General features: G+C 32.8%; 1 protein-coding gene across 2 annotated transcripts in view; it reads left to right on the forward strand.

Annotated features, from left to right (window-relative positions):
- LOC149801024 (ubiquitin-like modifier-activating enzyme 6) overlaps nt 1–23,427 on the forward strand; it is a 136,262-nt gene that overhangs the window by 57,106 nt on the left and 55,729 nt on the right. For both annotated transcript variants that reach the window (XR_016420575.1, XM_089955051.1), the window contains exons 10-15: nt 670–779; nt 8,882–8,944; nt 10,868–10,944; nt 17,477–17,543; nt 19,908–20,054; nt 22,644–22,711. Coding sequence is in view for 1 of the 2 variants with exons in the window: in XM_089955051.1 (XP_089811177.1) it covers nt 670–779; nt 8,882–8,944; nt 10,868–10,944; nt 17,477–17,543; nt 19,908–20,054; nt 22,644–22,711 (532 nt within the window). In the remaining variant the exon portion in view is untranslated. The remainder of the gene's footprint in view (nt 1–669; nt 780–8,881; nt 8,945–10,867; nt 10,945–17,476; nt 17,544–19,907; nt 20,055–22,643; nt 22,712–23,427) is intronic.

The raw sequence follows: 23,427 nt of genomic DNA on the forward strand, positions 1-23,427 counted from the left end.
CATTACCCTTTGGGCTGTGAGTCCAGTACTCTAACCATTGAGCCACTATGCTTCCTCTCAAGCCTGGTCTTAAGAAAGAAGTATTTGGTAACTAATGGTGTAAAAAGAATAGTATCATGGAAGGGTAATTTTCAATGTACAAGGAATTCTAGCATGGAAGAATTACAAAGTAATTTAAATGTATATGGGATTGTATCCTTAAAGAATAACAGGGTAATTTACAGTGTAAAATGAATAGTATCCTGGAAGAAGAACAGGGTAATTTACAGTGTAAAAAGAATAGTATCAGGGAAGAATTACAGGGTAATTTACATTGTATATGGAATTGTATATTGGGCAAATTACTGGGTAATTTACAGTGGACATATAATTGTATCTTGGAAGAATTACAGGTAATTTACAGTGTTTATGTGATTGTATCTTGGACAAATTACAGGGTAATTTATAGTATAAAAGAGATAGTGTCATGGAAGAATTGTGGGACCATTTACTGCGTACAAGGAATAGTTTCATGGACAACTTACAGAGTAATATACAGTATGTGATTGATAATGAAAGAATTACAGGGTAATTACAGTGTATAAGGGATAATATAGAATTACAAGGTAATTCACTGATTACCATAATAAGGGATGGTATCTGTTATTCATTTCACCTTTCTTATTTCAGTGATATCTCCTTATGCATTTACTATTGGAGACACGACAGGGGAAGAGTTTGGAGTCTATGAATCAGGAGGAATTGCCACACAAGTCAAAGTTCCTAAAACTTTCCAATTTGTAAGCTGTTTTGTTTGTGCTTTAAGGTTTAAACAGTAAGATTTGTGTACTGTTGTCTTTGATAAGATTCCATCAATTTGCTGTTTATGGTAAGAGGAAGAAACAAATCTAAGAACTACCAGTTTTAGAATACTGACTCATATACAATTATTGACCTCTGTTTTGGTGAATATAAAGCTTTATGAACCAGAGAACATGATGTTGACTGACATGAAGTGGAGGTCAGTACGATAGGTTTACTGGTCCAACATTACATGATGTAACACACAAATTTGAAATTCAACTGATTTCGTTAAAGTAAGAATGCAGTTTCAGTAATAAAATCATGCCAAACATTTCTTAACACCACTCAGAGAGAAGTTGTACAAAATTTGAGCATGAGTTCAGTTTTTTTACCAGTATAGTTTTGTAACTAAAAGGACTGATCTGAGTCTATGCTATTTTATACTTGGATATGTTTTATATACAATCAGATATCTTTCACATATTGTAAATCAGAATGTAATAGACTTGCTTATAAGTCGGGTCCAACTGCAAACAACATAAACCTTGATCTGCAATCACATAATGTACTGACAGATCAGAATCTCTGTTATTTGTTCGGCTGATTATTCCTAACATACTGTAAAGACCCAGATCTGCTGGTGCTTTATGTGATGGCAGATCTGGGTCTGTGCAGTTTGATCCAACTTGTATGCAGATTTATGCAGTGTATTGTAGCAGTTTGTTTTAAATTTTGGCATACAGAACCTTAAATGGCTGATGTTATCAGATCTGCATTTCATTTGCTTTTCATCTGCATTTCATTTGTGTTCATTGTACATTTCATTTATACTCCATTTGCATTCCATTCACATTTGCATTTCAGGTCCCATCTTGTCATTTTTCATTTATGGCATCAGAATTTTGTGACCCTGATTTTGCATTTTTTATTTTCCATTCACTGTATCTTTTTATTTTTATTTACCAAAAGTCTGGATTTACATTTAAGATAGTAATGGATGGAGAGAAAGCTATTGCTTTCTTGTCTTTTCATGTTAAACTTTAGATTTATTAAAACAGAAAATGCATGAAATTCAAAAGATGGCATTAAATTTACAGTAATTAAAAATATAATTGCAACTGCAGTTACAGACCTGACAACTCTTACGATTTTGCCTTAAGTCTTGAGAAAATTACGCTTAAAATACGGACATACAGCATGCTAGCAAAAACTATGGGAAAATGATCATTGCTGAAAAATCCAGATAATGGGTTCATCCATGTTTTATTTGGATCTGGGTTTCATCTTAGAATTAGTGAAATTAGTCAGGGAACCAGACTTAACTTTACAGCAGCACCCCAGATGCTTTAAACTGCACCTTTTTGTTCATGCGAAGCATCTGCATGATCAAACTGTTGATTATAGAATTGTTAAAAATGGCATCTAGAAAGCGATGCATGTTTTTAAACGAAAGGGAAAATAAACTTCTAGATAAAGAGTTAATAATCAACACAGCAGAATAAAAAGGAGTATTCAGATTCTTGTGAATAAAATCTGGAAAGGACACAATTGCATTTATTGGACATTATGTGCCAATTTGAGTATGTCTCGTGGTGGGAGATATGATTGTCGTCATGTGAAATGGAAAAGAATTTCCAAGAATTTACAAACTTTTCTGTTGAACCTAATGTCTATCGTCGATGCGTCGAACTTTTAATTACATTTTCCAGCTTTACAATAGCAGTTATTTATATTTTATTACACCTTACTGAAAACTTGTCAATCTTATGGGAAAAAATCAAGTGCCTTACTGACACTGACTCGTCAGGGTTGGCAGGTCTGCAGTTAATGGAAAAAATATTGTTCTAGAGTATTTGTTAGCAAAGTTTTGTCCAATAATTCATTTCATTAAAACAAATATGGATACAATACTGGAGATAATATCATCATGTCAGTGGCAGTTGGTAAAATAATTTCACAGCTTGTAAATATTGAAAATTTTTCTGTATGAAAAAATCTGTTCTCTTGATTGTCATGCAAAAGAGCTTTTGACTTTGGAAATTTAGTAGCAGCCTGAAATAAAGTTGAATAGATTTCTGCATCAACTGTAGATGATATTTAAAGATATATCAGCATTCAATGAACATGGCACATCATCTAAATTGACCACTAATTTAATGGCAATACACATCATCTAAATTGACCACTAAGGTAATGGCAATACACATCATCTAAATTGACCACTAAGGTAATGGCAATACACATCATCTAAATTGACCACTAAGGTAATGGCAATACACAGCATCTAAATTGTATACTGCATAAAGCTTGCACTGTGATACAGATGTGAGCAGGTCCAAAAATAAGTCAATTCTTAACCATAAGATTAATCAGGACAACAAAAAAATAATGATGTCTTCCTATTTAGCTTTTAGAGTTGAGTTACCCTTCATTATTAATAATGAGAATATTTTTTCATGCTTGGCTCTTGTCAGGACAGCCTTGCAAGAGAAAGAATTTAAAACCATTGATTATGGAGAGAATCTCAAAAGCAAGAAGACCTTCCACTCTGAAGGCTAACATAACTTCATCCGAATGAGTACCTTGATCCTTGAACTAGCCAACTTTTTTATCTGATTCTTTTTAGGAGAAAAAGTCGGTACTAATTGCTATCAAAGTCTACTGCTTGATGGTATCTGACACATTCAGGCATCATGGCAGAAGAGTATCAGCCATGATAAAGATCTATCAAACTCACTAGCCAGTATTGATTTGAAACGACCAAAATTCCTCACCTTTTCCAAAATAGAATCCATCCTGGGTTTTAACATGGCTCAATTCAGATAAATTCAAGCCATTATCCCATACCTTGCTGAGGCTGTTGCTGATAGCTTCAGCTTTGGTTTTCAGGGCAAGTGAGTTACATGCTCTTTTATGCTCTTCAGTTGACCTGAACTATTTTTACTTCAGATCGAATGGTTCGGTGATCCTCATGACACAACCAGGCATTGTAGCAAGGCTCTGGTTACTATCCTTGGGGAGTCAGAGAATTATTATACACACCCTTATATCTATAGAAAAGTTGAGAGAAATAGCCATGCAAGATCCTGTCAGCACCCTCAAACACTACTTGAAGCACACATAGACACGTTATGGTAACGCAAATTACTCTTTCACCCAATGAAGGTGGGAAAGTAGGATGTCACATCCAAAGTTCAATCTTCATGGTTTAAGTGGGTTATACGCTGTGCATACTAAGACGTCTCAAAAGATCCAAGTCATCTTCAGAATTTGAAATTAGATGACTGCAAACCTGACATTTTAATGCAACATTTAGATCCAAGATGTCTTAGAAACTGTTGTCTGGCATGCAAAGTCAACTTTCACAAGCTTTTATCTAAGGGATATAGCTTTGCAAAGACAAGACCTGAATCTGGTTGGACTAGACAACCACCAGATCCAATTCAACCAACACAGCCTCTTATCTTCACTGGATTCACCAGTGAATTTTGACTTTAAAAAGATTTCAGTAATCATCTACTTGATAGAATGGTCACAATTCACATGACCTTATCCTTCACATAGGGAATTCAGTGTTTCTCCTCTAGAAGGATACCCAAGGTATAGGTAGCATACCTTCCTCCATTTGCCTGTTCTGCTAATGTTAATGTGATCGGGATATGTATTCAAAAGAAAAATTAATTTGTCTAGTAAATTTTGTTTCTGTGACAATACTTACCTGACCACATCACTTTAAGACCCTTCCATCCACCTTGCTGTCTGAGCATCTTCATTGATTGTTTGCTCTTACAAAATTGGCAATATCTAGTGTTGGCAAGTGCCATTTTTCTATGTTATAGAAAGAATTGACATATTTTAATCTTGCATTAGAGCTGGATTCAGGAGATATCAGGTTTATGTCCCTAATATTAATGTGCTATCGCTAGAATAATTTGTATCCCTAATATTAATGTGATATTGCTAGCAGGCTTATATCCCTAATATTAATGTGATAGTGCTAGTATAATTTATATCCCTAATATTAATGTGATATTGCTAGTATAATTTATATCCCAAATATTAATGTGATATTGCTAGTATAATTTATATCCCTAATATTAATGTGATATTGCTAGTATAATTTATATCCCTAATATTAATGTGATATTGCCAGTATAATTTATATCCCTAATATTAATGTGATATTGCTAGAATAATTTATATCCCTAATATTAATGTGATATTGCTAGTATAATTTATATCCCTAATATTAGTGTGATATTGCCAGTATAATTTATATCCCTAATATTAATGTGATATTGCTAGAATAATTTATATCCCTAATATTAATGTGATATTGCTAGTATAATTTATATCCCTAATATTAGTGTGATATTGCCAGTATAATTTATATCCCTAATATTAATGTGATATTGCTAGAATAATTTATATCCCTAATATTAATGTGATATTGCTAGTATAATTTATATCCCTAATATTAATGTGATAGTGCTAGTATAATTTATATCCCTAATATTAATGTGATATTGCTAGTATAATTTATATCCCAAATATTAATGTGATATTGCTAGAATAATTTATATCCCTAATATTAATGTAATATTGCTAGCAGGCTTATATCCCTAATATTAATGTGATATTGCTAGTATAATTTATATCCCTAATATTAATTGTGATATTGCTAGTATAATTTATATCCCTAATATTAATGTGATATTGCTAGTATAATTTATATCCCTAATATTAATGTGATATTGCCAGTATAATTTATATCCCTAATATTAATGTGATATTGCTAGTATAATTTATATCCCTAATAATAATGTGATAGTGCTAGCAGGCTTATATCCCTAATATTAATGTAATATTGCTAGCAGGCTTATATCCCTAATATTAATGTGATATTGCTAGTATAATTTATATCCCTAATATTAATGTGATATTGCTAGAATAATTTATATCCCTAATATTAATGTGATAGTGCTAGTATAATTTATATCCCTAATATTAATGTGCTATTGCTAGTATAATTTATATCCCTAATATTAATGTGATATTGCCAGTATAATTTATATCCCTAATATTAATGTGATATTGCTAGCAGGCTTATATCCCTAATATTAATGTGATATTGCTAGTATAATTTATATCCCTAATATTAATTGTGATATTGCTAGTATAATTTATATCCCTAATATTAATGTGATATTGCCAGTATAATTTATATCCCTAATATTAATGTGATATTGCCAGTATAATTTATATCCCTAATATTTTAATGTGATATTGCTAGAATAATTTATATCCCTAATATTAATGTGATATTGCTAGAATAATTTATATCCCTAATATTAGTGTGATATTGCTAGTATAATTTATATCCCTAATATTAGTGTGATATTGCTAGTATAATTTATATCCCTAATATTAATTGTGATATTGCTAGAATAATTTATATCCCTAATATTAATGTGATATTGCTAGTATAATTTATATCCCTAATATTAATGTGATATTGCTAGTATAATTTATATCCCTAATATTAATGTGATATTGCCAGTATAATTTATATCCCTAATATTAATGTGATATTGCTAGAATAATTTATATCCCTAATATTAATGTGATATTGCTAGTATAATTTATATCCCTAATATTAGTGTGATATTGCCAGTATAATTTATATCCCTAATATTAATGTGATATTGCTAGTATAATTTATATCCCTAATATTAATGTGATATTGCTAGTATAATTTATATCCCTAATATTAATGTGATATTGCCAGTATAATTTATATCCCTAATATTAATGTGATATTGCTAGAATAATTTATATCCCTAATATTAATGTGATATTGCCAGTATAATTTATATCCCTAATATTAGTGTGATATTGCCAGTATAATTTATATCCCTAATATTAATGTGATATTGCTAGTATAATTTATATCCCTAATATTAATGTGATATTGCTAGAATAATTTATATCCCTAATATTAATGTGATATTGCTAGAATAATTTATATCCCTAATATTAATGTGATATTGCTAGTATAATTTATATCCCTAATATTAGTGTGATATTGCTAGAATAATTTATATCCCTAATATTAATGTGATATTGCTAGTATAATTTATATCCCTAATATTAGTGTGATATTGCCAGTATAATTTATATCCCTAATATTAATGTGATATTGCTAGAATAATTTATATCCCTAATATTAATGTGATATTGCTAGTATAATTTATATCCCTAATATTAGTGTGATATTGCCAGTATAATTTATATCACTAATATTAATGTGATATTGCTAGAATAATTTATATCCCTAATATTAATGTGATATTGCTAGTATAATTTCCTAAAGAGTATTTGCCTTCTCTTTAACCCTCATTGATTTTGCAAGTCACCAGTGACTCAGAGTTTCACTTTGGATAATAAGCTGGATTGATAGATGGATGGAAAATAGTGTTATATTATTGAGTCGAATATGTCACAAATAAATTGACAGCTTACCTTTTGTCAGGGGCCCTGAGTGGCCGAGTGGTCTAAAGCGCTCTTTGTTACAGATCACTGCCATCTCACCTCTGTCTGCGTCGGTTCAAGTCTAAGATTCAGCCAGTGTGGGTATGTGAGAAAGCTTGCCAGTAGCTTCTCGTGGGTCGGTGATTTCTTCCTCCACCATTTATACTGCCCGCCATGTATAGCCTATTGTGTGCTGAAAAATGGCGTTAAACCCAACAACAACAACAACATTTTGTCCATCTTTTTGTAATCCATAAAAATCCATAATTCATGACATGTTGAATTCATCTATGACAAATCCATGAACTCTATAGGTCACTTATAAGTATAAAAATAGTAACCCAGAATGATCCACTTCTCAATATCCCATAATATGTTAATTCCATGGATCTTTCAGATAAACAATGAAAGTCAAGTCAATACTTTTGGGATCCAAAGTCACTGTTTAATATCATCTTGTATGAAGATAAAAATAAATTCATCCTGATTTTCTGACTTACCAAATAAAGCTCTGAAGTCTTCCATCATTATCTGGTCATCATAAACATTATCCCACATGCATTCATCATCTTTATTTTTATCTGCTGGCACTTGTGACACTTTGATCACAGAGTCCATGAAATCAATTGAACAATGCAACTGAAAGATGTCAAGTGATCACACAGAGTTCAAATTAGCACCTTCTCTGTTAACTGAATATAGGACTTGGCGCTGAATGAGTATCAAATCTGCAGCTGTCAAAAGGTTGTGACCTTGGAAAACAAGGTGGTTGCTTCTTTTGATAGCTAAGGGATTAAGGCCAGATGTGTACAGGCAGTTGTAGGACTCAACTTGACAGTGAAATAAGTATCTGATTCATGGCTCAATCAACGGATTGTCAACTGGGAAAACAAAGTGGGTGCTTCCATTACAGGTCAAAGGATTATCAGCCCACTTGCACTGGCAAAATCGCTTGGGAAAAATCACTTGGGAATTAAATCTGTCTTATGAATCAAATGAAAACTTTTATTGTATTGAACACATACAGTGTTTATACAGCGAAACACAAAATATAGTACAAATACAGGTTGATTGGACTTGCATGAAAATGGAAGCAATATACTTACTACTAAAAACCTACAGCAAACAACATTGGACACTTCATTTTGTGGTGGGAAATATTGAATTTATTATTTTCAGAGTTTTAAAATCCAGATGAATATAGATACAAATATTGTGTATTGAATACTATGAAGATACAAATAAACACAGTGCATACTATATACATTTCTGCATGGGGATGGAGGCATAAAACAAAAAATAATTGAATTAACAGCATTTTGCATGTACAAATGTTAGAATTTCCTATATAACCCTAGATTTATCAGATCTTGTTTTATGTCACACTTTTTTAGATAATCCCTGCTCTGCAGGAATAAAATTTTCAGTAAAAATGATAAACTTATAGATGAGAATATATGGTGTATATATTATATGTGCAGTGGTTCGTTTTTTTTCTTTACTCCATGCAGAAGGGATAGAGATGTATGTTGTCCAATGCATTGAGTTTTTAATTTTTATTTTACAGAATTCAATGGAAGTAGAGTTGAAGCGACCTAACATAATGTTGCTTGATTTCAGAAAATGGGAGGTAAATTGAAATCTATTAAACGTTTTCTATTTCACATGAAAAAACTGTCACAAAAGTGAAAGCAAGCACGGTATCATCTTATTTCCATACAGCACAATTTTCCCGACAAAAGTAAACAATTTATCATGATTGCTTTCTTTGAAGCACTGTTTATTGGCATCACACTAGGGTAAGTCTTGTATTAATTTTTAATAATAAAAAATTGTAGTGTTTCACTAGATGTTCTTTGATGGGCTCACAAAATAGTGTCAGCTATCTTTCTTGTAACATGAATAAAATCTTCCCAATTTAAGTAGGCAAGATAAAGAACCTGAAAGAAGTAAGATTTATGTCAAGAATGAGTCTTTCTGAGTAAGTGATACAAATCTTATTCCCCAAGAGTCTGATTTCCAAATTCTTTCTACTCAAATAGAAAAGATTTTGTTTTGGTTTTCAATTTGTGCATTACAATCTGTGCAGCAATAAAGTCCTATGAAAGATATCTCAAAGTTTCTATTGTGTATTAGTATTTAATTGCACACAGAGTCTTACTGTCATTCAGGACAAACTAAATGTCAATAATAAATATTTGTTGTAAAATCCCCTGATAAGACTTTCATTTTATGGCCACCACAACCACTATCATGGAAATCTTTTTATTGCCATTCTTCTGAACAGAAAGTCATATCAGCATGGAGTTTTCACCAAAAGACTGCTTATAGTGTCTAGTTGGTCTTAAATAAAAATTGTGCCAAACTTTTATCTAATATGCCCCCTCCCACAGCTGTCATCTTGAAAATCTTAGTGCTGCTCCTGGATAGAGAGTCATATTGACATCTCGGTTTTCACCAGAAGATTTCTTACAATGTCTGCTTGGTATAAATGAAAATGGTACCAGTCTGACATCCTGTATTGCCATCTTGAAATTGTTTTTGCTGCCACTTCTCCTAAATGGATTGTTATTTTGATATGAGGTTTTCATCTGAAGACTACTTTTAATATCTAGATGGTTCTAAAAGAAAATTGTACCAATCTGACCTCAGAGGAGGTCACCATGGCAGCCATCTTGAAAATCTTATTGTTAGAGTTTCATTAATGAGTTACTAAATTGTCTGTGAAATTCTAGGTTATTATTCAGGGAGAGGTCATTTGTTGTCCAATCCTGAGTTAATAACAATAATTGAATAAATAAGTAAAACTAACATTTCTCAAGAATTGTTGGCTGCAGAACCATGCTACTTCGTTGTGAATGCTTTGTAAGCACAACATCATCCCATGTAAAGTAGATCACTGTGACCTATATTGTACACATAATTTTGGTTAAGTTTTATATACACAGTACCCGCTTGATCTATTGCCCATTTCATACAGTTAAGAAAGGGGGATAAAGATGGGTAGCTTGGTTTGAGGTTTGCCAGTAATATTATAATCTATGTGCCGTTTACATACATTATAATTTTATGATGCTAGTTGCATATTAAAAAATTGATTTGGTCCACCAGGATTATTAATGTTGATAATTATTGTTTGTCAAACAGAGAATTAGGAGCCAGTCATTGTTTCAGGGGATAATCATGTACACTTGACTTACATAGGGGCGAGAATCCCTCAGTAAGCAGATAGTCTTTACAGGTGCTTGAGGTCAATACTGATTTTATAGCGATGTTTGTACATAGATTATGTATGACAGATGGTGGATTGTGAAGGTAGCAGGTGAACATGGGAATTAAAGAACAAAACAATAAGGATATGGCAATACAGTAGCAAACAGTGAGGTTAGTGATAGGTGAAGGACCAAGAAATCAATTGAGCACAATAAATAAATTTCTCAGGACTAGTTGGCTGCAGATTCATTTAATTTTGTACTTTTATTTGATCAGTATGGTGCTGGTTTCTGTTGTAAAAAAAAAATAAATGCTATTTTCCATTTCTTCTACTTTTCAGATACCTATAAATGTACATGTAGGTTTCATAGCTTTAGACAGATTCAGAGAACAGAATCAAAGATTTCCCAATGTCTGGTGAGTAGGTCATTAAAATCATTTTATAGTCAAGGCATCTGTTCTATACCTTTTGGATTAAACCTATCAAAATATGGCAGATTTGTTAAAACTAAACTTCGCATAATGATAAGCCCTTCTAGTATTTCTTCACATTTACCAGACAGGTACATTGGGATTGAGGATCACACCAAAAATTTTGAAGTAAAGTTTCTTGCCCAAAGACACAGATCCGTTTTTCAACCCTGCCTGGTAAGGACAGGGCTCAGACTCTTAACCAGTCTGGTTGTGAGTTGGGCATGCTTACAACTGTGCCACTGCAGCTCTGTTGGTTTATCATAGAAGAAATACTATTTAAAATTTATGTGCAGCTCATGGACCCATGTAAAAAATATATGTAGACTAACCATCTCAATGCACTTCATTAATTGTTAAGCTGTCTTATATGTGGAGGGTGGTCAGATTTCACATATGTTCACTGAGTTAAAATCTGCATTCGGAATCTGAATCTTTTTAGGGTTTAACATTACAAAGTACAAAATTGAAAGTCAGTTAATTTCCACAGCACCTACAGTTTGAGACTGAAGAACATAAATGAATGAAAAGACCATCGTGTATCATATAGAACCTACATTAGTGAAAAAGTGAGATGCAGTAACTCAACTGACAGCATCTGTGGACACTATGGCATTAAGTGATTCCAACGATTTTTTTAAAGGTTTTGGTTAAAGTGTTTCATTTGCCCATACAATGAAACCACTCTAAACTGACTCCTTTGTAACTTGGCCAACTATTATAGATGGCCTTTGTAACCTGGTCACCTTCTATAGTCTGGCCCCTTGTAATCCTGCCACCTTCTGCAGACTAGTCATATAACCTGTCCCAGGAATGCTTGTCTAATGTTAATTAAACATCTGTATTGCTCTTATTGGAAAAGATGGCTGACATCATGGAACACTTTTGGGAACTGCTTATCAGTACAAGTTAATGACAGCCTTGTGAAAAATAATGTCAATTAAGAATTACTAGATGTTATGCTTGTAAAATGTTTACTATGGAAAATAAAGGCAGAAAAATGACAGAATGTGTGATGTGTTAGTAAAGCTTTGGTAATTGACTGCTTTGAAATAAAATGGTTGGTATAATCTAGAAATGTAGGAAAATGAAGGTGGTGGTTCAATCACATCCACAGCGAGAGTGCTTGGATTTTTCTGGAATGGAATAATCTTAAGAATGAAATAAATGCATGTTTTTAATAACTGAATTTCATTATTGTACCAAATTTCATCAAAATTCATAACAGTTATAACATATATATGGGAATTATGCTAATATTTTGTACTTTTAAATGTAAAAGCTTCTATACATTTTGCTACAAGTTTACATTTGAACATAATTAATTATAATGCATAATTAATATAACTTATTTTCATGGTTTTCTTCATGTCCACATCAAATTGTGTTAATGGAAGCTTTTGTGGAAGAGAGAAATAATTTCATCAGTATGTGAGGTTAGATTTTGACAAGTTATAGGTTTTTATTTCTTTTTTGCCACCATGAACACAAATATTTCAGCAAACAAAATGATCCACTTGCATTAAAATAATTCCAAATTACACTCTGTAGTAGTCACCTACATTCCTATTTTTTATACCCCCAGCTGACTTCAAAAACACAAAGCATCAAGGATATAAAAATGCACAAAATTTAGACTTTTCATTCATCAATTTATAATTTCCAAGTTGATCATCACCAGGTCCTTTCTGACACAATTGTCACCAGGCCCTTTCTAACACAATTGTCACCAGGTGCATCATAACACTTTCATCTTCAATGCATTTCGAAACCAAATAAGAAATTTCTTTACCAACAAAGTTCCATATTTGCATGGGCAAGTCTGTTTGTTTAAAACAACAGATGTGATGTAGTTTACTGTATTCACTAAGCTCTGAATAATTCCTTAAATTTCCATAACTTTGGTCGTAAGTCCCTTTTGAACACATGTATGTTAGAGTTATTTTTTTATATATATTATTTTCTTCAGTTGTTATTGTTGTTGAGTATTGTGAATAAGATGACAAAGTTAGGGGCCACCTGGCAACAGGTTAGAAATTCAAAATTAATGAAATGACTGCTTAATGTGCATTTTTTAATCTCATTGATGCTTTCCATTTTTAACATTAATAGGGTGGTAGAAAACAAACAGGAGGGTAAGAAAATGCTATAGGAAAAAATGGCAGTTTTTTCAATACTTAACATGATGGTATGGAGTGCAGATAATTTAATATACAAATTTTTTTTTAAAAATTGATATATTAAAGTTGCATCAAAATATGTGTTTGATACAAATGTACATGTCTGTGTGGAGAAACAGCACTTATGTTTGTAACCAGGTTTTGATATATGTAGGTGCCATCATTTCATCTGCACCTTGTTTTACTAAATGTGTTGTACCATCTAAAGGACAACCAGATTTCTGGATACAGTAAAACCTGTCATGAGCGACCTCTGCTATGAGCGACCACCTGTCATTTCCGACCACAATCGTAATGCACGGATCGATTTTACTATATAAACGCTCTGTTATGAACGACCACCTGCTGAACGCGACCAGCGACCGCGATTTCTTGGCAAAATATGCATTTTGACACTGCTATGAACGACCGCATCGCCAAAAAATCAAAACAGATTGACACCACTGACCTTAACTTAATCCTTTGTAAACACAAGAGCTCGGGATAAATGTAGTATGCAAACAAAGTGCACATATATCGGGATAAACACCTCTAACCATCATTTAATCCTTTGTAACAAAGACTGCATAAATAGCAAAGATTGTTCTAATAAAGTATTTAAAAATAATTTGTATTGCTACAGTATCAGTTATGTGAAATTTACAACTCCAGCGTACGGTGTCATTTGTAAACTGCAGTAAACCAGACTAAAGTACATGTCACTAACCGCCATTGTAGTGCCGAAGTTATGTGAATAGCCAGTAAGAGTAACATCAAAGGGAGTAATGATGGATATACGCAGTCAATTTAGAGGTTTGTATTTTTTCTTTATCTGTATGAAAACTCACAAAACGCCGGTAGTCCTTATGTCCAAGTGAGAAATCGTTTGAAAGGGCTTCAGTGTTGGTTTGAGTACGTCGTTTTCTTTCCATTTAATCCATAATGCCTGGAGGGTGAATGAGCTCATTGTCTTTAATACTAGTAAGTGATAATCATTTCCGGATTTTTCTAAAATTATATTTTATTTCTTTTGTTAGTGTTTCACCAAGCCACAATCTGTTTACGTGGGTGCAGATGGTCGGAACATTTGTTTATCGAGCTATAACGCTGTTGATTTAAACTTCGTCTCAGAATAAATGTACAGTATTGTTTCCTGATGAGTTAATTATGTCTTTTGGTTTCATTCATTGGTACATAATATATATTTATTCCACAATTCCCCAAAACCTGATCAAAACCGATAGTCTTTATAACGTCAACACTAATAACAACGGCAGAATCTCCGCTGAAAAAAAGAAAAATTTTAACACTGGAAGAAAGGATTAATGTCATTGAAAGAAATGAAAAAGGCGAGACCACTCGCAAAATAGCAGTCAGCTTAAGCGTCGGTAAAACGCAAGTTCAAAATGTAATCAAAGACAAGAAGTCCATTAGAAACGAATGGCAGAAAGGTGCACAAGCACAGAGGAAATATGCCACGGCACGACGGACAGTTTACGGAGATCTGAACGAGCGAGTATGGGAGTGGTTTTGTGTTGCAAGGAGTAAAAACATACCAGTAAGTGGGAAGTTGATTCATGAAAGGGCAATAATTGAGATACATGTTCAGACCAAATAGCTGAGTAAAACATGTCAACAAAGAAGTATAATGGATTTCTTTTAAAAAAACAAGTGAATAAGTGTATAAAATAAGATATATACATCATATCTAACTGTTCATTTTTTTTATATATTAATGTGATGTTGAAATATAAATTTTATTCTCGTTTGATAGATGTATATCTTTATTATATAAAGATATTTTGAGAGGAATGCATGCATTATTTAACAAGATTCATGAATAAAGGATATGATACATGTACAGTGAGTATGGGTATTATTTATTTTTCAACAATGCTAACTATTGACCCTGAAAACCAGTCCATTTTCACACACCTCTTATGAGAGACCACCTGTCTTGAGAGACCGCTTTTGGTTGGCAGAAGGGGCGGTCTCTCATAACAGGTTTTACTGTACTAGCTTAAAATTATGCTCTGATTTGTTTCTAAATAATATTTCTCATTATTGGTAGTGACTAATGTTATTGTGATTTGTTTCTGAATAATATTTCTCATTATTGTAGTGATTCATATTATTATGATTTGTTTCTAAATAATATTTCTCGTTATTGGTAGGTATTCATTGTTATTATGATTTGTTTCTAAATAATATTTCTCATTATTGGTAGGTATTCATTGTTATTATGATTTGTTTCTAAATAATATTTCTCATTGTAGTGATTCATATTATTATGATTTGTTTCTAAATAATATTTCTCATTATTGGTAGGTATTCATTGTTATTATGATTTGTTTCTAAATAATATGTCTCATTATTGGTAGTGACTAATGTTATTGTGATTTGTTTCTGAAAAATATTTCTCATTATTGTAGTGATTCATATTATTATGATTTGTTTCTAAATATTTCTCATTATTGGTAGGTATAAAATTGTTATGATTTGTTTCTAAATAATATTTCTCATTATTGGTAGTGACTAATGTTATTGTGATTTGTTTCTGAAAAATATTTCTCATTATTGTAGTGATTCATATTATTATGATTTGTTTCTAAATATTTCTCATTATTGGTAGGTATAAAATTGTTATGATTTGTTTCTAAATAATATTTCTCATTATTGGTAGGTATTCATTGTTATTATAATTTGTTTCTAAATAATATTTCTCATTATTGGTAGGTATTCATTGTTATTATGATTTGTTTCTAAATAATATTTCTCATTATTGGTAGGTATAAAATTGTTATTATGATTTGTTTCTAAATAATATTTCTCATTATTGGTAGGTATTCATTGTTATTATAATTTGTTTCTAAATAATATTTCTCATTATTGGTAGGTATTCACTGTTATTATGATTTGTTTCTAAATAATATTTCCCATTATTGGTAGTGATTTCATGTTATTATGATTTATTTCTAAATAATATTTCTCATTATTGGTTGTGATTCATGTTATTATGATTTATTAATAGCTCATATTGGATAAAGCAGCCACACTTCATTCGATCTGTATTGACATGCATACATACACAGAACTGATCTTTATTGTCATGCATACATACACAGAACTGATCTTTATTGACATGCATACATATACAGAACTGATCTGTATTGACATGCATACATACACAAAATTGATCTGTATTGACATGCATACATGCACAAAACTGCATATGTGTTATGTTCTGAGTAAACAGAATGAGTTTAATTATACATAAGGATATGTTGAGGCCATCAGGCTGAGACAGATTCATATGCCATATGAAACAAGTTCTTTCCCCCAACTCAGTACAAAACATGAATGCGGTTTGTATTTATTACATATTTATCCTTTTATGCTTTCTAAATATTTTTAGCTTTACTGAATGAATAATATTCAAACCAAACTGGGATTTTTAAAAGTTCAATTCACTGCATCTAAAAATATCTACATGCGCACGTCAAAAATGCTTTTTTTACGTTAGTATTGTTGTTGTTATAGGGTTTAATGCCATTTTTCAGCACAAGATACATGGTGGCCAGAATTAATAGTGGAGGAAGAACCTGGGAAAACCCTGGAAAGAACCACTGACCCACGAGAAGCTACCAGCAAGTTTTCTCACATATCCACATTGGCCGAGCCCAAGACTCAAACCCACACAGACAGAGGTGAGATGGCAGTGATCCGTGATGGAGAGCACCTTAGACCACTCGGCCACTTGGGGCCCCCATTTTCTTATGTACCCATTAATCTTACATGCTTGATCTGGCATTGAAGACAACTGTTGAATCCATATTTTCGTATCACACACCCAGATTTGATCTACCTAGGTGCCTTCTTTGATGTCAGCACAGAGATATATTTAGTGAATCAAACTTTTATAAATCCTAATTATTTCGAATAGCTTTCATACAGTAAAGCTTAAAATATATACAAAATTTAAACGAAGGGATAAGTAATAAATACAAAACCCAATATGTGTTTTTTTCTGAATTAGGGAAAAGAACTCTCTTGAAATGGCTCATGAATTCATCTTGGACTGACAGCCTAAGCATATCCCTTTGCCATATCAAACTCGTTCTTTCTGCCAACTATGCATTTTTATGTATTTATCACTTTTAATTGGTTTGTTAGAACTATCACCAAAATTATATAATCATTAAGTTGCTAAAACTTCATGCTGCTAATATGATACATTTTCATATTTGCTAAAATCTAATGATGCCAATTTATTGTTATTTTATAAGGTATTTTATAATTCCGATAGTTATATTCTTCAGGTGTAAGAGTGATGCAGCTGAAATGGTCAGGTTGGCACAAGAAGTTGTTTCACAGTTAGATGAAAAAGTAAGAAAAATGCCTTCCTTTTATTTATGCACTGTTTGTCACTCTGGCCCACTTATTTTATTGGCGGCATGCCCAAGTATGGTTTTCTGTAGGGCTTCTCCTTTGAGAAAATGTCTGTTCCTTTGCTTTAAATGTCACAGTTTTTTTTCTGTATTTCATTGGCACCATAAAAAAACATAAATGCATTCAATTATTTTGTTTACCTTATAAAAGCTCCACTTTAGATCTTGTTCTTATTTAATTTTGGTTGAAACCCATTATATGTCGTGCTTGATTTAATTTTTTCCGCTTTCTCAGAATCATTTTCTTTTCAAACTAATAATTCATTAATTAGTCATTACATTTGTGTTTATCATACCAAAGACTTATAAAAATGGCACTAACAGCTGCCTTGCTAGACACTCAGCATTAAGAGGTTAGTGTTGGGACTGGTTGGCCTGATGTCAGAATAATGTGACTGGGTGGGACATCATGTTATATGTCTGTGACATGATGGCCTAGTGCTAGAGATCACTATAAAGTGGGACCGCTCCATTGGCCTAGTGGTTAGAGCATCTGCCTAAGATGCGGGTGGTTGCGGGTTCAATCCCTGGCCGCGTCATACCAAAGACTTGCAAAAATGGTCCTGACAGCTGCCTCACTTGGCACTCGGCATTATGAGGTTAGTGTTAGGACTGGTCGGCCTGGTGTCAGGATAATGTGACTGGGTGGGACATGCTACATGTCTACGGCAGGATGCCCAAGTGCTAGACATCACTATAAACTGTCACACTTCAGACATCATAATGATATGGCTGAAAAATTGTTAGAGCTACGTTAAAAATCCAAATCACACACACACACTATAAAGTGCAACACTGCAGACATTGTAGCAATATGACTGCAAAATGTTAAAGTTACATTAAAAATCCCAATCACACACACATATTTGTGTTTGTGCAAGTTTCTTTGTTTAGAAATCTAGTCCCTTTTTTTGTTATTTCAACCTTGAAAATAAGTTATATGAGTGGTCTTCAGTAACTTGGCTTAGAAACTCGGCAACTAGGCAGACAACAGAGTAAACTCTTTGCAGAAATCCAAGGAAAGTCTTCATATTCCTAAATCATATTCCAGAATGGATGCATTCTAATTAAGGATACAATCTCTTACGGTGGATATGATCTTGGACAGTTTAAAATTTAAGGTTTATACAATTTGTTTCCAAGCAAGACTTGATATTTTTGATAAAAATTGAAAGAATACCAGTATTAGCTCATCTTATGTTAACATTCAATATGTAAGCTTAAATTTAACATTCAATATGTAAGCTTAAATTTAACATTCAATATGTAAGCTTAAATTTAACATTCATTATGTAAGCTTAAATTTAACATTCAATATGTAAGCTTAAATTTTTCATTCAATATGTAAGCTTAAATTTGACATTCAATATGTAAGCTTAAATTTAACATTTAATATGTAAGCTTAAATTTAACATTCAATATGTAAGCTTAAATTTAACATTCAATATGTAAGCTTAAATTGAGTACCTAATTGGTGTAATCATCTTTGATGAATGATCAGTTTGTAGGCATCCTATTGTTTTATATGCCTGTAATAAGGCAAAGCATATTGGACTGTGATGTTTTCCATGCATCTGTCTGTTACCAATTTGGGTCTGCTCATCACATTTTGTTGTCCACCATCAACAGTTACCAAACTTTGCAGATGACCTGCACTTTGGGTAAGGAAGAACCCAGTAAATTTCAGGCACAGAAACCTCAAGGTCAAGGTGACTGACTGAAGGAAAAAAAAAAGATTAATACACAATAACTGAAGTTCTTAACCATCAATCAAATTTTGGGAATATCTTTGTATTTGAGGAAGGAAGAACGCTGTCAGATTTTGGAATTGAAAGGTCAGAGGTCAAGGTTGCATTGACTAAATGATTATAAAAAAGGCTTCCACACAAGAACATTAGTTCTACATCATAAACCTGGCCTGAACTTTGTGAATGGCTTGTAGTTAGGATATGGAAGAAGCCTGTTGATTTCTGGGGATATAAGGTCATGGTCACTGTGAATGAAAGAACTAGAATTATATATATATATATATATATATATATATATATATATATATATATATATATATATATATATATATATATATATTAAGTATTTACCAAGGCCAGCCAGTCAGTAATATCCAAATATGGACCACTGTTACTTGATGGCAGTGTAGTTCATACTGTGCCTTGATGAAGTTGTCTCTCGTTTATAGTAGATTGTTGGCCTCTTAAGTTATTACATTCTTGCATCATCAGCTGTTCAATAGAAAAAACTCATAGCACAACTCTGACTCTTGTTATTGCTTTTCTCCTTGCAGCTGAGCAGTGTACATACTGATGTCATTGAAGCCATCTCATTTACATGTAAGGGATGCTTTGCTCCTTTATGTGCTGCCCAGGGTGGAATCATTGCTCAGGAGGCAATCAAGGCACTCACAGGAAAGTTCACACCAATGAAGCAGTGGGTAAGAGCAATCCCCTAATCATCTTAGAGCAATTATATTAGGGTTCCAATGGGCAAGATAATAATGCCCAATCCCAGTACAGTAGAAGCATTTTTTAATTGGCTACAGAGTATATCAGATTTATGTTCATTCTGTATTGCTTGTGTTTTTGTAAAATGCAAGAGAGCTCTCCTGGTAGTGTTGACAAGATTTATTGACTGTCCTCAAATATTTATAACCTCATTGTTTACAGCACAAGCTGTCATTTATCAGAATGGTGGAACCTGTAAACATTATCAGTATTTGCAAAAGGCAACTTCCATGAAATCTGGGACAAAAATTTAGAAGTTTGCTCAGAAAACATCTGGAAATCTTTGTTTTCAACAATAAGATTGGGGAGAGTGAGATCACTGTCCTGAAAGCAATTTAAGATTGGGGAGAGTGAGATAACTGTCCTGGAAGCAGTTTAAGATTGGGGAGAGTGAGATCACTGTCCTGGAAGCAGTTTAAGATTGGGGAGAGTGAGATAACTGTCCTGGAAGCAGTTTAAGATTGGGGAGAGTGAGATCACTGTCCTGGAAGCAGTTTAAGATTGGGGAGAGTGAGATAACTGTCCTGGAAGCAATTTAAGATTGGGGAGAGTGAGATCACTGTCCTGGAAGCAATTTAAGGATCACAACAGCACACAGACAGATCTTCAAACAACAAGCCTCGATTCTGGTCCTACACTAGCCTTAAGATTTTGTAACCCCCCACCATATTTGTGTAAGGCACATTTAGTGTTGCCCATGTCTGTCAGTTCATCATGTACCATCACGCTGTGTCATGTCCCACAAATTTCATTTCCACTTGTTAATGTTTTATGGACTTAATGGATTCAGACCATATTGGTATAAGGCTTTACATTCAGAAAGCTAGGTCAAAGTAAGTTTTTGCATTTTTGTGGCAAAATAGCATGGAGTGTGATAGTCCTTGTAGGAACTTTCCCCAAAATATCGTTCCTGCTATCACTTGCAGATTGGTTTATCAATCCAGAAAATATAAAATACACGTCATTACTTGAATTTACCAACAGTATTGTCCCCAGAGCACAAGCAACAGCAGGGTTATAGGTGTCAGTTAGGGCATTGTTAGCAAGTTAAATCTTTTCTGAAAGCACCTTCTTTCGTTGAGAGGGCATTTTTATACACTCCAGTAATATATTTAAGCTCTTGTTTGCAATGCAAATGAAAAATAGGGATAAGTTAATGCCAGTATTACTGAAGTAGAATGTTATTACAGTCCGTGTAACCTTTTGAGATTTAAGATAATGCATTCCCAGTAATGGCAGAATGCCACCAAGGAAGTAGATGGTATGGTTTTGTGTGTTTAACACCATTTTTCAGCAATGAACCATATCTGAAAGAAAGCTTTTCATGTACTGATTACTCATTTCGCTTGCTTCCTTTCATATCCTTTATTAAATTTGTGATTTAATAGGATAAACAGCTGATTAGTGTTAGATACTTTAAGATAATGCTACTTATAACTCATTTGGTATCTGATTGGTGAGTAGCAATGATTTGCTCTGACTGCTATCTCTTACAGATCGGATTTGCATGCATTTTAATTTTGTGTTTATTCCACACCCTTAATTCAGTTTCATACAAAAGTCATAATTACCTTGATGATATCAAGTTGAATGGATTGTAACAATACAACAAGCACTTCTGCAAATCAGAGATCAGAGCACAGTTGGCACTTAATTAGGTTGTCATTGATGCTCATGGACATAACTCTGATGGTAGATTCACACATTGCACATTTTAATTCAAGAGAGCATATTTCATTTGTGATTACACTGAAACCAAATTTAAAGATAAAAGCAAAACAGGAGTTTAGTTTTACTTGATGTAACTTTTTTGATTGATATTTATTTCTTAAAGTGCTGCCACCAGTAGGGATTTCTGATATTTTCATGGATTGAAATATCAAATATTGTTATACACAGTTTACAGTGTACTGAGAATATTTTTTGTATAGAAACCGTAACAAAGTATATGATTTCTTATGAAAAGTTGCAAATTTCATGATTCTTGGCACTTACTGCCATTTTCAACAATAGAATAAGCAATTTATAAAAGTTTCATTTACCAGTTTGCTTGCATTTTTCTTCACATTCAACAAATGGAGGCCAAATCTTTTGGTATCTTCTGAGTAAAAAATGGGATCATCGCCTTACCCTACATTTATGAATGGGTTCTTCAGTTATCAGGTGCAAATTAATGAGGTAGAGGTGTACTAATTGAATCTCCATAAACTGTCCACCTGTATAAAATGGTCCAAAACTTCGGTCCAAACGGTCTTTGGTTTTAAAATGTTTGAACTGTATCATAATTCCACTATAATTGCCTTGCATGCACACAGTCATCTTGGTGCAGTTCATTTAGTGAAATAGCAATAATCCTCATTGGTTACTAAAGTTTAGATATAGAAGCAACCACTGTTTCATACTGGAGGCAGCAATATTTTCTGTGCATTATCATTTGAAAAGAAGGAGTGGAAAATGTATAAATTTACATGAGATAAGAAACAAAAAATGAGTTAGATTTGGTACTCTTTTTTTTGCAGCTGTATCTGGATGCTCTAGATCTCCTGAATGAGACAGATCGCCAACAGCCAGAACTCTTTAAAGCAAGGTACTTTTTTCATGCTACATTGGTCTACAGCCAGAACTCTTTAAAGCAAGGTACTTTTTTCATGCTACATTGGTCTACAGCCAGAACTCTTGAAAGCAAGGTACTTTTTTTCATGCTACATTGGTCTACAGCCAGAACTCTTTAAAGCAAGGTACTTTTTTCATGCTACATTAGTCGAAACATTAGGTAAATTGTCAATCCAAACACTTATCTTTTCTACCAAAATCCACTTCAGAGAAACAGTACTCCGTGGAATGATACAGCTTAGAAAATGGAGAATGGCTTAGGGGTCAAAAACTGAAGTATTAGACACAAATTAGAATCATGCCGTAAGCATTATAATACCCTTTTATAATTATTTGCACAAATTAGGTAAAGGAAAGTTTTCAGAAAGCTCATACTTGAAAACAGAAACTTGGAAACAATTCAATATTATTGATACGTCACTGTAATGAATGCTTCCTTGGTGTATCACTTGCATTTCATATCATTTGGTAAACAAGGTATGTGTAAGTGCAGTTGGTTTTCTCAATCATTGTTGGAAAGACCAGGGTATGTTTGAGTTAGATAAAAGGTTATTTCCATGCCCATTCATCACATAGAATTTTAATGTGTTTGCTTATTTATAAAGAACTTTAAAATAAGCAAGCCTCACTTTCAAATGTAACATAAACTTTCAATCTGAGACATAATAGAGGCTATTTGCTGGCAGTAGA

Source organism: Sinohyriopsis cumingii, chromosome 4 (assembly GCF_028554795.1).
Source record: "Sinohyriopsis cumingii isolate HCF-2022 chromosome 4, ASM2855479v2, whole genome shotgun sequence".
NCBI lineage: Eukaryota > Metazoa > Mollusca > Bivalvia > Unionida > Unionidae > Sinohyriopsis > Sinohyriopsis cumingii.